At 40.3% G+C, this 13,200-nt stretch overlaps 1 protein-coding gene across 1 annotated transcript; it reads right to left on the bottom strand.

Moving 5' to 3' along the window:
• Window positions 1-7,377: 7,377 nt before the first annotated feature.
• LOC308133517 (free fatty acid receptor 2) lies at window positions 7,378-8,400 on the bottom strand (the record flags this gene model as incomplete). The annotated part of the gene is made up of 1 exon (XM_080500930.1): window positions 7,378-8,400. One exon carries the CDS (start codon window positions 8,398-8,400, stop codon window positions 7,378-7,380), a length of 1,023 nt encoding a protein of 340 aa, XP_080357056.1.
• Window positions 8,401-13,200: the final 4,800 nt, after the last annotated feature.

Genomic DNA, 13,200 nt, shown 5'->3' with positions numbered 1-13,200 from the left:
GCTTACCTTTGCACTGTGGTTTCTGTCAGCATGCCGACAAAGTGCCTATTTGTTTGACACTGACATGTGTAATTTGTTTTTGTTTTATTTTTTCCACCTCAGTACTCTTTGAAATGTGACTTTGTGTTGAAATATGACCTATTAATGAACCACCACCTCCAAAGTTAGAATACAGAATAGAAAAAAAAAACTAAATAAAGCTGACACGGACACTTTTTAAATGCACAGCACACTTCGGAGGCGCTTGAGAAATTATTCCACCACTCAAGACGTGAGTGGCAAACAGCAGCAACAACATGTCTGTACAGCCGGTCCTCTGCTTGCTCCTTCTATTAGCAGGTCCAGTTTCAGGTCAGTCTGAATGCATGTTAGTCATATCTGTCTGTTTCCACTTATTAATAATTAATAGTCACTGAAAACCTCTGTTTAACATGATAATGAATCCAGATCAAACCAAAAAGTTTAAATTCTCAACTCTGCAATTACTATATATACCATTAATTCTAACTTTTAAAAATAACCAATGCAAATGCAAAACAAGCAAGACCAGTGTCCTAAAAAATGTAGCAAAATAAAGTATATTTGTCGAGTTTTGACCTTTATATGAGATATATGAGTGTTTGTCAGAGCTTGTTTTCAGAGTTTTTCTTTTGAATATTGTGACATTTTGCATATATTTAATATATATTATTATTATTATTGATATTAATTTTTATAAGTATGAAACAAAGATATTTTGAAACTGATTCCGAGGATATGTTTTTGGTTCAGCAGAAATAAATAACATTTACTCATGTTTCGTATGACGTGTGATGACAGTGTATATTGGGCTGCTTCCTTTTCTTTTACAGAAGATCAACTTGCGTCGCACACTTTATACATTGTAAAATAGGTTAATGGATGAATAAATAATTAACTAAGTCTATTGTGCAAGCTGCAATGACTTGCTGTGGTGACCCCTGCAAACTATAGTCACATACGTAGACTGGACATCATCATCATCATCATACAGTGAGATGTAAAAAGAAACAATTGTGATATTGTAAAAAAAAGTAATTCTGCTTCTTTTTGTCGTCTGCACTCCAGCTGTGAGCTACCAATTGTATTACTGCCTGTCTGATCTGCAGCAATTCAGCATTATGATTTAATGATCACTCCTGGCGAGACAACAGTCTCTCCAATCACACCAATTTCAAAACCGTCAAAGTCTTTTGCATCTGCATTCAACCTTGTTGGGGAGAAAATAGAACATCTTTTGTTTGGTGAACTTTATCACATTGGGAATGATTCAGTAAATATTTCTTGAATAATATAATCATACTAAATCGAGGACCTATTTCAGGCTTTTATACTTATGGTGGTGACTTTTCTGTCTGATCGTCTTTATCTGGCAAGCTTCACTTCCAGCTGTCAGCCATTAAACACACATTCAAAGTATTTTTGGAGCTGACCCAACAGGTCTGATCGGCTCTTTCAAAAGTTCCTCGTATGACATACTGTTTTAATGACTTTGTCTTTAGCCTTGACAGCGACCCCGGAGGGACTGAGGGTTAGACAGTATCCCCCGTCTCTCAGCGTGATGCGGGGCGAGACAGCAACCCTTTCCTGTCATTTCAAAGTCGAATCCCTCAAGTACGGGGTTCAGTGGTTCAGAATGAAGTCGGAAAAGCAGCTCATCCCAAAGTCATCCAGACACGTCGTTGTGGAGAAGAATCAAACCTCCTCCCTGGTAATCCCTCACGTTACACTGGAGGATTGCGGGTGGTATTACTGCGAAGTGAACGTCCTGCAGAAGGACCCAGAGTGGGGCAATGGCACCGAGCTGGTTGTTTTAGGTGAGAAACAAATACGCTGATACAGAAATGCACATACTCACTATTCATGAAAGGTTGCTGTGCTTGAAATTAAGCCTCATTTGTATCATTTGTGTACCAGAGGTGCCGTTTCAGTACGAGGCAGCTCGATAGAAGGGCCGGTGAGGACCATGCATCACCATAAAGCAAGCGGCCAGGCGCGATCTATAAAAATTCAAGTCATGAGAAATTCCCTCAGAGTTCATCTTTTTGCCTGAGCAGTTTCATGACAGATCTAGAAATAATCACCCCGGCCCTATGTGCTGTGCCTTGTATCGATCTTGCCCAGGGAATTGAAACCCACCAGAAAACAAGGCAGGGAGGGATTGCCAAATTATTATGTGGAAATCTTTCATGCGTAAAAGAAAAAAAAAAGAAAAAGAACTTCTCTATGATTTTCTTTGAGTGTAACATTGCCTCCAGAAATTCTAACATTGACACGTTTAAACATTTTAATCATTTAGGGAATGTGTGATTCTATTTTCACAGTCACATTTCATGCTATAATTATATATAGTAGGTGTAGTTGGTCAGGTGTTTCTGCAGACCCACAAACTCCTCAGCTTGTAGCAACTGCACATGTTTATTCAATATTTCATTTTGATGTGGTACCTGTGACACTTAAATGCACGTTTGTTGTAATATTTTATCTACTGAAATACGTGTCAATTCTTCTATGTCACTTACATGGTCTGGCAATAATGATGATTTCTGATATTCAAAAGTCTGTAAATTATAGTTTATAAGCTAGGATGTCTTTATTTTAGATGGAATATCTGCATTGTAGCTCAAGACAAACCAATTTTATGGTGACAATGGGCAATAATGTTTCTTCGGTTATAAAGTTTGCAGACCTTTGGTATATTCTAGTACATAGCAGAAACAGTGGATGCAGTGTGAGTCAGAGAATCTCATAAGTGACAAATAGTTCACATCAGCATTGCTTTTTATTTGCCATAAGTGTATGCCTTCTCTTGTTGTGTAGCTATTTTTTCCCTATGTTTTTTTTCTGCGTCCCAGAAAATGTTGAAGGTCTAAATTTTGATCATAGCGGATAAGCTATCGACTCCAATTTGTTCATTTCAAACCTTTAATCAGTCAGGTTTTTGTCCTTCCTTCTCCTTTGTGTGGATCGCTGCATTATGACTAATACCACCACATTTCCTCTTTTCACATTTCTGCCCCATTTCTCATCCTCGTAGTATTATTATCATTTGCTTTGGCACTGACCTCGTTTTGTCATCTGAATGAACATATCTTGTTTGCTTCTTTCTTTGGCTCCTTTTCTTCCCACTACTAGCTTCACCCTCTGCCCCCAAGCTTCTCCTCCAGGTTCCCTCAGACCCACAGAGCGGGGAGTGGGCTCTACTCTGTTTCACTGAGGGATTTCACCCAAGTACGCTGAGCCTCACCTGGACATACCAAAGCGCAGCAGCTGATACCAAACACCTCTCAGTCACCAACTGCACCCTCTCAACCAATGGCACCAGGACCAATGTGTCTGACCACTCGGCCGGCTGGTTGGCCAGCTCAGCCCCGTCAGACCTCTCAAAGTGTTTCCAGATAACGGACACAAACCGACAGGAAATGTACCTATTCAGTGCTTTTCTTCTCCCGAAGAAACAATCCCTAAAAGCAGGGATAATCTTCACATGTGGTGTGTACGACCACCCGGCCATGAACAGCACTCTGACTGCCTCCTTCACCTGGGGTAAAGCAATTTCACTCATTCACTGGAAAAACAACACGCGCACACACACACACGCACACAAACACACACACACACACACACACACAAGTTGTTCAAGAACACTTGCAAAGCTTATTTAATCCGGTCTCTTCAGCACTTGAAAGAAAATTGGTCAAATAAAAGCAGAGGTAATATCAATTGGTTTTGTTTTGATATTTTATTCGGTCTTAATGTTCAGCAGCATAACGAACAGAACAGTGTGTACTGCCCTCCAGTTTAGGTTTTTTAACTTTGTTTTTGAACATTTTGGTTGGCAGATGGCTTCAGATATTAAGATGTGTTTGAGGTGAAGGAAGAGTGTCAGCTGCATGAATCACTGATTTGGTGAATGTTGAGCACATGTCACTGCACGAACACTGAATTAATCATACAGTGATCCACAATCAGGCCACGCAGTAATGTCTTTTACTGTGGTTTAGTTCAGGACTTTGCCCCTTTCTTTACGTACACTAAATGTTCTGTTCTCTGTGCAGTGGTTGTCTCGGAGTACTATAGAGTAACAGATTTTGTGAACTAATCTGATTGACCTCAATTAAAGCTTAATTCAGAATTCCAATCTCTACTCTTGAGTGTTTTAACCACAGACTGAGTTCAGGTGTCACCTGCTGACTTTTCAGGTCTGCTCTTTAGTACTGGTCAAACAGTATATGGTAGTGTTTTGTTTTGTTTTGTTTTTTTCTTTTGCTGAAAGCATCGCTCCCTTGTGTCAAGGAAAGGGCAGTAAGAGAGAGTTGTGAGCAAAAAACAGAAGGGGAAACAGCGAATGATTTTTTTTTTTCCGAGAAAAGCTCCCCAGAGCTGAAAGGAAGTGAAAGCTCATGTCTGACCTGCTTCACACTACGGTACTCGTTTCATCCGGGGTTTTCATGAAATTATCGATTTGGAAAACTTTACAGGCTATGCATGCAGACACAATTGAATTTTTATTTATTAAATACTATGTGATAAGAAAGCTCTACTGCTCATAAAATGATGATTCAAGTAGGTGATTTTCAAGAGTCTTGGAAGGCTTCCAGCTGTCAGTCGGCTCTCCTGAACGTGACTTTTACAGGATACTCAAAGCTCCTTTTATTGTGCTTAAAAGATACCTCTATCCAGAATAACACAATCTGCAATGACGCAGAGTGCGCAACACAACCTCCATACTACAAGTGTCCCGCTCAGTGTTTGCCCTGCTTGACTGTCAATGTGGGTCAGACATTGATCATTCTAAGGCAACAGATTGCCTGCAATACTGCATACTTGAACAAATTAATGATTTCCGCAATCAATGTTTAAATACCTCTCCTCCCAGAGAAGAGGAGGAGGGTGTCCATCAGCAGAAGCTTGTTCAACCTCCCTTATTTCACCCGGTCATGCTCAATAACAAGATAAGTCATGGCTAATCAGTGTTTGCCTTCTCTTTTTCCTGTTTTTTTGTTCTACTTTCCAGATGCCTCCCCTGATCAGTTGATTGGATACTTGAATATTGCCAAGATGTGTTTCCTGTGTTCAATGACCGTTGTGTTTCTATTGGAAGGTGAGCAAGTAAATCTCTTTGGGCAAGAATTAGAGAAAGGTGTTGGTGGGGGGGAGGAAATATGTTTAATTTATGCAATCTTGCTCTTACAGCAGTCAAACATTCCCGGGTGCAAGGGAAATGATGTCTGCCACGTGAGTACAATATTTTCCTCTGCCTTTGGCAAACACATCATGTTCACGCGCACGCACGCACGCACGCACGCACGCACACACACACACACACACACGTGCAGACGCACCTTTTCTCTGCTTCTATCACTGGCTTATCCCTGTAACCTATCACACATTGTTTGGAAAAAGTCAACACTGACGCAATAACCAATTATTGTCTTCCAGGAAAATGAAATAGGAGGGAAAACAAAAAAGGACCGTCGGGTGTTAGGCGGCTCGTCTCAGCAGACCAACCTTTGACAAACATCATCATCCAAATTCCCGTTGAGAATCTTCACTGAAGAAATACAATCAATTCTGGGTTACTGGTTAAATCTTCAGGACATGTGAATGCTGGTTTAGTCTCTCTCTCTCTCTCTCTCTCTCTCTCTCTCTCTCTCTCCCCTTCTGTTTTCAAGAAGTATGCCTATTTTCACCTCAGAGATCTGAAACCACTTCACATGTGTGCATATTTACCTTTCTCATACTGTATATCCCTCCAAACACTGACACATCAGAGACTGTCTTCTGCACATCAAAGCTGTTTATCTTTTTTTCTTTGGCGGTGGCATGCTGACGAGTGCATTTTTTTGGATTTGCTTATTGTGCCCAGGGGGATGGGAGCTTGCACATCTTAGTGATTCATTGGGGTTTGTGCGTCAAAATAAATGCCTCATGCATGATCCACCTGTCAAACAGATACAGTGATCAGCTCAACCTCCTCACGGGCCTAATCCTCACAAAACAGGATTACAGCCAATGCCAGGTTTGCCTGTGTGATAGCATTGTTTAGGTGCGCAGCATGTGTGGTAGGATCTTGATTCCCATGTTGGAGGAAGTTTGTTTTAAATTTAGGCCTGCCCACACTGCTAAGAGCAAAGAAAAGGGGGGTAAAAATCTTCCAAGAATAATGAACATGACATTTAGAGCAAGCTGGAGTATCTACAGTATTAGAATAAATAAACAGATAACGGGTGCCACAAAAGGAAGTTTTTTTCCCCCACTCAATAAATTTTCTCTTGTTCACCCTCAACTTATATCAAATTAGAAAGACTATTCACTACACCACCGTATTATCAATATTATGGGTTTTAAAACAATAGTGAGCTTAATCGGGTGATCTCGTTTGAGTTCGTGTGATGTGTGGGTATTTACTTGCAGTTCTTGTATTAATCATTCACTCTTTCAAAAAAAAAAAATGTGTCCTTATCTCTGCTCCTTCAGGTACACGTACAGATATGCGAATACAATCAGCACTGACTGGCTTATATCTCGATCAGTATAAATGTATTGCCATGTGATTCATTTATGAAAATAGGCTTTGTGTGGGTTGTCTTTTTATCTTCTCCCCCATGTTTGCTTATGCATATGTGTACCAACACAAAAAGGGTCTCTTCTTACTGAACTGATGCCTTCATAATATGATGCATTAGTCAGGAATAGATGCAAATTTAAAAGGAATGCTTTTTCCATAAAAACTATTTTATTTACATTGTAATATTACAAGGCGAGACAGATGTATTTATGTAGCACCATTCAAACACAAGGCAAGGAAAAAAAATAAGCCATTATGAAAAAAATATGTTCACATTTAGAATGGTTTATCAAGACATGTTATTTTCTACATACTTGAATCCACTCTTCCTTCTTTTATCAAGGGAGCTTAACAAAATAAAGAGTATGTTGTCGGGAGCAGATAACATGCCCTCTTCATAATGAAAGCTGGAAGGATAGCTTTCAGCTCATATTGCATAGAGAAGGCTTCAGTTATCATTTTGTTGCTGTTCCTACTGAAGCACTTCACCACAATACGGTGGTGAAAATAAAAGCCTTGTAACTTCCTTCTTTTTTTTATGTGATGGTTCAAAGAATCCATTCTCAGTGGGTTTATATATAACACAGCATTAAAAAAAAAAAAAAAAAAAAAAAAGCCTGTCTAATCTGGTTCGCAAACAAGTTCATCAGATAGTCAAACATGTAGCACTGTCTACAAATTATATTATCATGGGTAAAAACATAAACGCTGCTGTAATTTCCACCTTCCAGGGATGGAAAAATAACAAATTAGCAAAGGCAGCTGCTCACAGCTCCTTTTCAGTCAGTTCAGATAGCATTGATCTCCCCTTGTTTGTGTTCTTTATCTTTTGGAGTCTTGTTAATTCCCCCACAGAAGCCCTGGAACATGTGACAGGACAAGCACCTGTGAAGGCGACGTTTGAACCCTTCCATCATGTTGCCCACAGTACCTCTTACGGCAGAGGAAGAGAAGTAGAAAATAAGAGGGTCCAGACAGGCATTAAAAGTGCTGCAGAGCAGGGCCTTATCCCTCCAGTGAGGACTTTTCCACTGAATAATGCCCACGATGTGAGAGATGTTATAGGGGCCAAAACAAAAAGCAAAGACTAACAGAGTTCCCAGGGCGAGGCCGATGGCCCTGAGACGCCGGCGTCGGTCGATGTGTTGTAGCCTGGACAGAACCCTGATGAAGTTGATGTAGCAGTAACTGCAAATCACTAAGGGGATGCAGAAAAGCACCACACAGAGCTCCAGGCGCACAGGCAGGAGGATATCCAGCTGAGCCTGCGTAAAGTTTTCATAACACACGTCACGCTTGTGGTAAACCGTTATAAAGTTTGTTGAGCCATTGAAGCCTGGGGCAGAATTCTGGGACGCTTCTGTGTCGATGAAGGGAATGATAAACACAATGCTGAGGTGAGCGACGCAGAAAATCCAGCAGAAGATGCTTGCGGCAACGGCGTACATGGGACGTCGCTTCAGGGTGTGTTGAATGGGGAACGCCACACCCAGGTAGCGCTCGACACTGACAGCGGTGAGGAAGAAGGTGCTGTTGTAGATGGTCATGTAGAAGATGAAGCCGGACAGCGGACAGAGGACGTAGGGCATGTTCCAGCGCATGTCGCTCATCACTTCCTGCATCTTGAAGGGCAGGAAGAGGAGGAAGAGGAGGTCGGAGATGGTCAGGTTGAGGAGCAGGATGTCGATGGGCATGGGTTTGTGCCTCACTTTTTTGCAGAATGTGTAGAAGGCGAGGATGTTGGCCGGGAAGCCCAGCACGAAGGTGATGACGTAGACAGAGAGACACAGCCAAGTGTGGCACTCCTGCATGGTGGCCTTGGTGTGTGTGAGTCAGTGGAGTCAGTCAAGAATCGAGACGTGTCACATTATGTTCCCCACTCAGGGGGATGAATAGACTTCAGCGGAGGGAGGTTTGATCTGTCAGGCGGTCCGAACCGCAGGAGACGGAGGCGTCTTATTGGGTCAGTGGCCCGGAACAAACCCGACAAGACAGCGTAGTTTTCCTGTCCTCACCAATAAACCGGCGCTCATCGTTTCCTCGAGGGCTTTGAGCTCTGCCGATAAGAGGGAATGGAAAGAGATTACCACACTGCACAGTAAAGTATTTCAAACTATTGTCCTTTTGACACTTGGTTTAAGAACACACAGCTATACATTTTTTTTAAACATTAAATTTCAGCTTACAAGCTCAAACACTGAACAAACCATCCAGAGATAAAGAATGGTTTCTTTCTCTCCAATATTCCTTCTTAATTTCTTGCCTTATCCCTATTTCAGAGTGTATTATAGTGCTGTATTACCTCCTAATGAGGAGACACTGTGACAGTCTCGCACATGAGTTTGTACACAAACTGTGTGTAATACTGTGTTGTTAGTTGCTTCTTGTTGTAAATACAGTGCAATGATGCTTCGATCATTAACTCCCAGGCCTTGTTCGCAATATATGCACAAATACTGGACATGCTGTGAAAATGATGACCCTCATAAACATAATGAGTTAACTACACGGGGGAAATTAGCATCTCAACACAGGCAGTTTGCGCAACACAATACTGCTATTGACACAGTGTCTATATCTGTACATGAAGGAAATATAAAGAACAAAAATTGAGATAAATAGATCAGGGTTAAAGTAAAAAAAAAAAAAAACAGCCTTTAAAGGTTTAGAAGAGGCTGTTCTCTTACCCTCTTCTGCTTTGAGCTGCTGGAAATGAGAGTGAACATGTATGATAGAAACGCAGCTCTTATAGTCCAGTGACTAAGCAAGAGGAAGTTTTTTCATATTGCATGCCTGGAAAGTGACGAAACCAAAGAACCACCAGTTTAAGCAACTTGCAGACAAGTCTGACAAGTAGATTGTTGTTGTTGTTGTTGTTTTTCATACTGATTATGTTAACAATCACTTTAAATGAAGTAAAGTCATAACAGAGAGAAGAAACAATCCCGATCTGTCATATTAAAACAACCTGTCCTCGAAACAACACAGTTTGGCATCAAGCAGTGATGTTAACAAAAATTGTAAAGAAAATGTAAATGCAGGTTTAACACATGGTTTCTTCTTTTGTTTAGCTCACTTCAGTCGTAAAATACAAAAAAAAAAAAAATGGTCTGTTTCATTGGATGCTTCATCAGGTAGTTAATTGCAGAAGTTCTCTTTGTTTTTATGTCTTTTCCTCCATCTGTTAGGAGCAGTATTAATTAAGAAATGTGCCTATCCATCTATTCTTCTTGAAGGTCAAATTAATACCTTTTCTAAGAAATTCCTGACTCAGAACTTGGTCAAAATGGCTCCTGATCGGTCAAGCTTCCTTTACCATCTGTCTGTCAGTTAGACATCAGTAATCTTGGAGCAGACGTTAACAATGCTGATGAAGCCGCTTTGTTTTGAACAGTGTGTTCCAAGTCTTTGTTCTGCAACCTCCCTATTAAAAGAAAGTAAAGGACCCACGTCAGGAAGAAGAAACAGAGGAGAAAGAGTGGCTTACCTTCCTCCTCTGCATGTGTCTTGGCTCTCCCATGTGGTGATTGCTCAGCTGTTATATTTGATGTCCTCTGTTCACCAACCCTCAGCTCCTGCCTACCATCGCCCGGCACGTCCCCTTATTTACATGATAATCTAAACATCCAGTGCAGATAATAGAAATTATTATTAGCGAGACACTGCAGCAATTTATCTCCCACGCTTGCCAAACATGGTTTCCGTGGTAACGACTGGCCTTTTTTTTGCAATATGAGTGGCACTGACAGACTGAGATCTCTGCAATCGTGGGTTATTATATCAAATTTAGTTATCCGTGCCCGATGCTTCTTTATGGACGACTCTTTATTATGAAAAGGAGGTGGTGGAAGATGTTTGACAAACGAGATGACCTGTCGTCAGAGCGGTCTCTTCCTGCACAACATGTGATGAGGGCAGCAGGGACACCTATATGGTTGTCCAAACAGAGGCCTGCTGTTTGGCAAGCCATATACTGCAATAATAAGGAATAATAAACCACAGGTGACTTGTGGCTTGCTCAGGGGAGCCTTATAAGGCTTATCCTGCTGGAAGAACAGCATTGAGCAGAATTATTTATTTGCTGTCTATTCTGGTTTATGCTGGACTGACGCTTATAATCATACTTGTAACCATCATCTTAATGACAATAAAACATATCAGATGTGAGTAGAACTGGCTTGTAATGTGGAAGGGTGGATATTAAATGATGCTGTTAAGGGTGTCCAGAAAAAGCACTGTGATTCAGTAATTAAACCAACGAAAGACCAGAACAGCACAGCAAAAAAATTATGTTTATTCTATTTTTTTTTTTTTTTTTTTTTTTTAATCAGCAGGGTTTGCTTTGTAGGATAATGCCGTATTCTGAAGCTCCTCACACACAAATCCCCAAAACAAACCACTTTGGATTGCAAGAGGTCATCGCCTTTTTTGAATTTAACACCTAATATTACAAGAACAGGGTCAAGTTCATCTTGAGCAGGTGAAACACGGGGACTCTGTTCCATTTCACAAAGTCGCAAACACAAGCTTTTGAAGTAATAGCTCGGTGTGCGGTCCTTTTGATGTTGGATAATGTATGTAAATCACTCTGAGACAGCTTCTCTGTGGTTTATTATTTAAACACTTGATTGCCACGTGTGAGTGTAAATCTTTTTGTTTCCATTTGACCCAACGCCACTCTATTTATTTATGTATTCGTATTACTATGTCAGTCACTTCCTGCGACTGCTCCTGATGCTACTTTAAAAAAACACCTTTCAAAAATGACCCAGAAAATTTGATTTGAGTTCAAAAGTGGGTTTTCCTTTGAAACAATCATGTTGTTTTTCCAAGTTCCAATTTAGGATGTCACATTGTGTTATGCAAGCCAGTGTCTTCCGCCGTAAGAGCTGGTTTTACAAAGTGACATCAGGGAGTTTCCGAGGTGCTGTCTGAGCATAAAGTTTGCTAAAAACACGTGGTAATATTTCCCCACTGCTGGACAACACGCTTCAGTAATTACCGAGAAACAATTCAGTCCCTTGGCAAGAAAAAAGGACTAAATAAGAGGAGATATATAGCCAGGGACCCATTTTGCGCTTTCACATTTCATATTTTACTTTTTCTTATCTCCAAAAATGATATCAGAGTAATGATAGTATTTTTCACATAAAAGCTGTCCTCACAGCTGACAGAAAACTTTAAGCACAGAATACATGACATTAAGCATGCAAGGTCAGAACAATGAACAATACCTTGTAGCTGCAGTTATTATCATTTTAACAAGAAATAAACGGAGAAAGAGCAGAGGCATCACCAAAGTTGACAAAATACTGACATTTCTTCAACAATATGAACAATCTTCATATTTAATGGATTTAAAAAAAAAGATATTTCAGTCAGTCAGTCAAATTGCAGTCAGTCAATGAATGAGCAAATCCATCCATCCACCTATCCATATAGTTCATATAGCCTGTCATCATCTCATGTCACGAGTAGTTGTTTTTTTTAAAGAAAGTAAGAAAAGAAAAATTGTCACTGAAGTAAGGGGAGTGATGGGAAAATCCATGTAGAAATAATTGAGGTGGATGATGGGTCCACCAAGCAGTGCATGAGCAGTATCCAGACTGTATCCAGGTCAGGTCTTCTTGTATGTCTTTCTGCATCTCTTCCTTGTTTGTCTCTTCTCACCTGTCTGTTCACACTTGTCCTTTACAGTCCTCCCTCTGTGCATCTAATTATGTCAATACATCTACCTGTCCTCCCCTTCCCCAGTGTATATAAACCCCTTTCCCTCATGTGCCCATTGCTAGATCGTCATCGTACCTTTGCATTGTGACATCCCACAACTTCCTTGTGTTCCCTAATGTTCAAGTGTCGCATCTTGGACCTTTCGTGTTTCTGGACTTTTACTTGTATTTTGGACTTCGTTTAGGATTAATCTCTGGTTAATTTTTACCTTCATACATCAATAAATTCTCTGAACTATATTACTATTGTGTGAGTCTGCTTTGGTTACACTTTCCCCCCCGGTGTACTTAAGCTTATAGTCACAATACACTCATGCTGAGAATGACGTGCCACAATATTGACATTTTTAACTATTGATCGAACTTGCATAACTATTTGATCAAAGTTAGTGTCCCAATGATTTGGACACTGTACCACTAATACAAATGGCAGTGTACCGTATGGACAGTTTACTGGCACTCACAAAAAGAGCCAATAATTCACACTGATATGGACATCAACTGTCTACATATAATCTTCATTTGTTCAGTTGGTGAACTGTCGTCAAGTAAGAGACTGATCCCCATATTGTTGTAAATAGAGATTGAGCGCCTTGCATTGAAGTTTAAGCGAGTGTATGTGAAAACGAGGGAATGTGACAGAATGTGCTCAATAAGTGAAATCCATTTATCATTGAATATTTTTGTATTGTGGAAAGAAGTTGAAGAGCTCAGGACAAAATCTGTCCAAGTCTTCTTGTTTTCAAGCAACAGTGCTTTGTAATTGGCATTACAATGAAAACGCTTTCAGAAATTAATTAAAACCCAAGTTTTTCTGTCTAAAAGGTGAATCAGACAAAAATAGAACCAGTTTGTGAGTGCAATGGAAAAATTACATGTTTA

Source organism: Blennius ocellaris, assembly GCF_963422515.1.
Source record: "Blennius ocellaris genome assembly, chromosome: 8".
Lineage (NCBI taxonomy): Eukaryota > Metazoa > Chordata > Actinopteri > Blenniiformes > Blenniidae > Blennius > Blennius ocellaris.
This window is presented reverse-complemented; position numbering and strand designations above follow the sequence as displayed.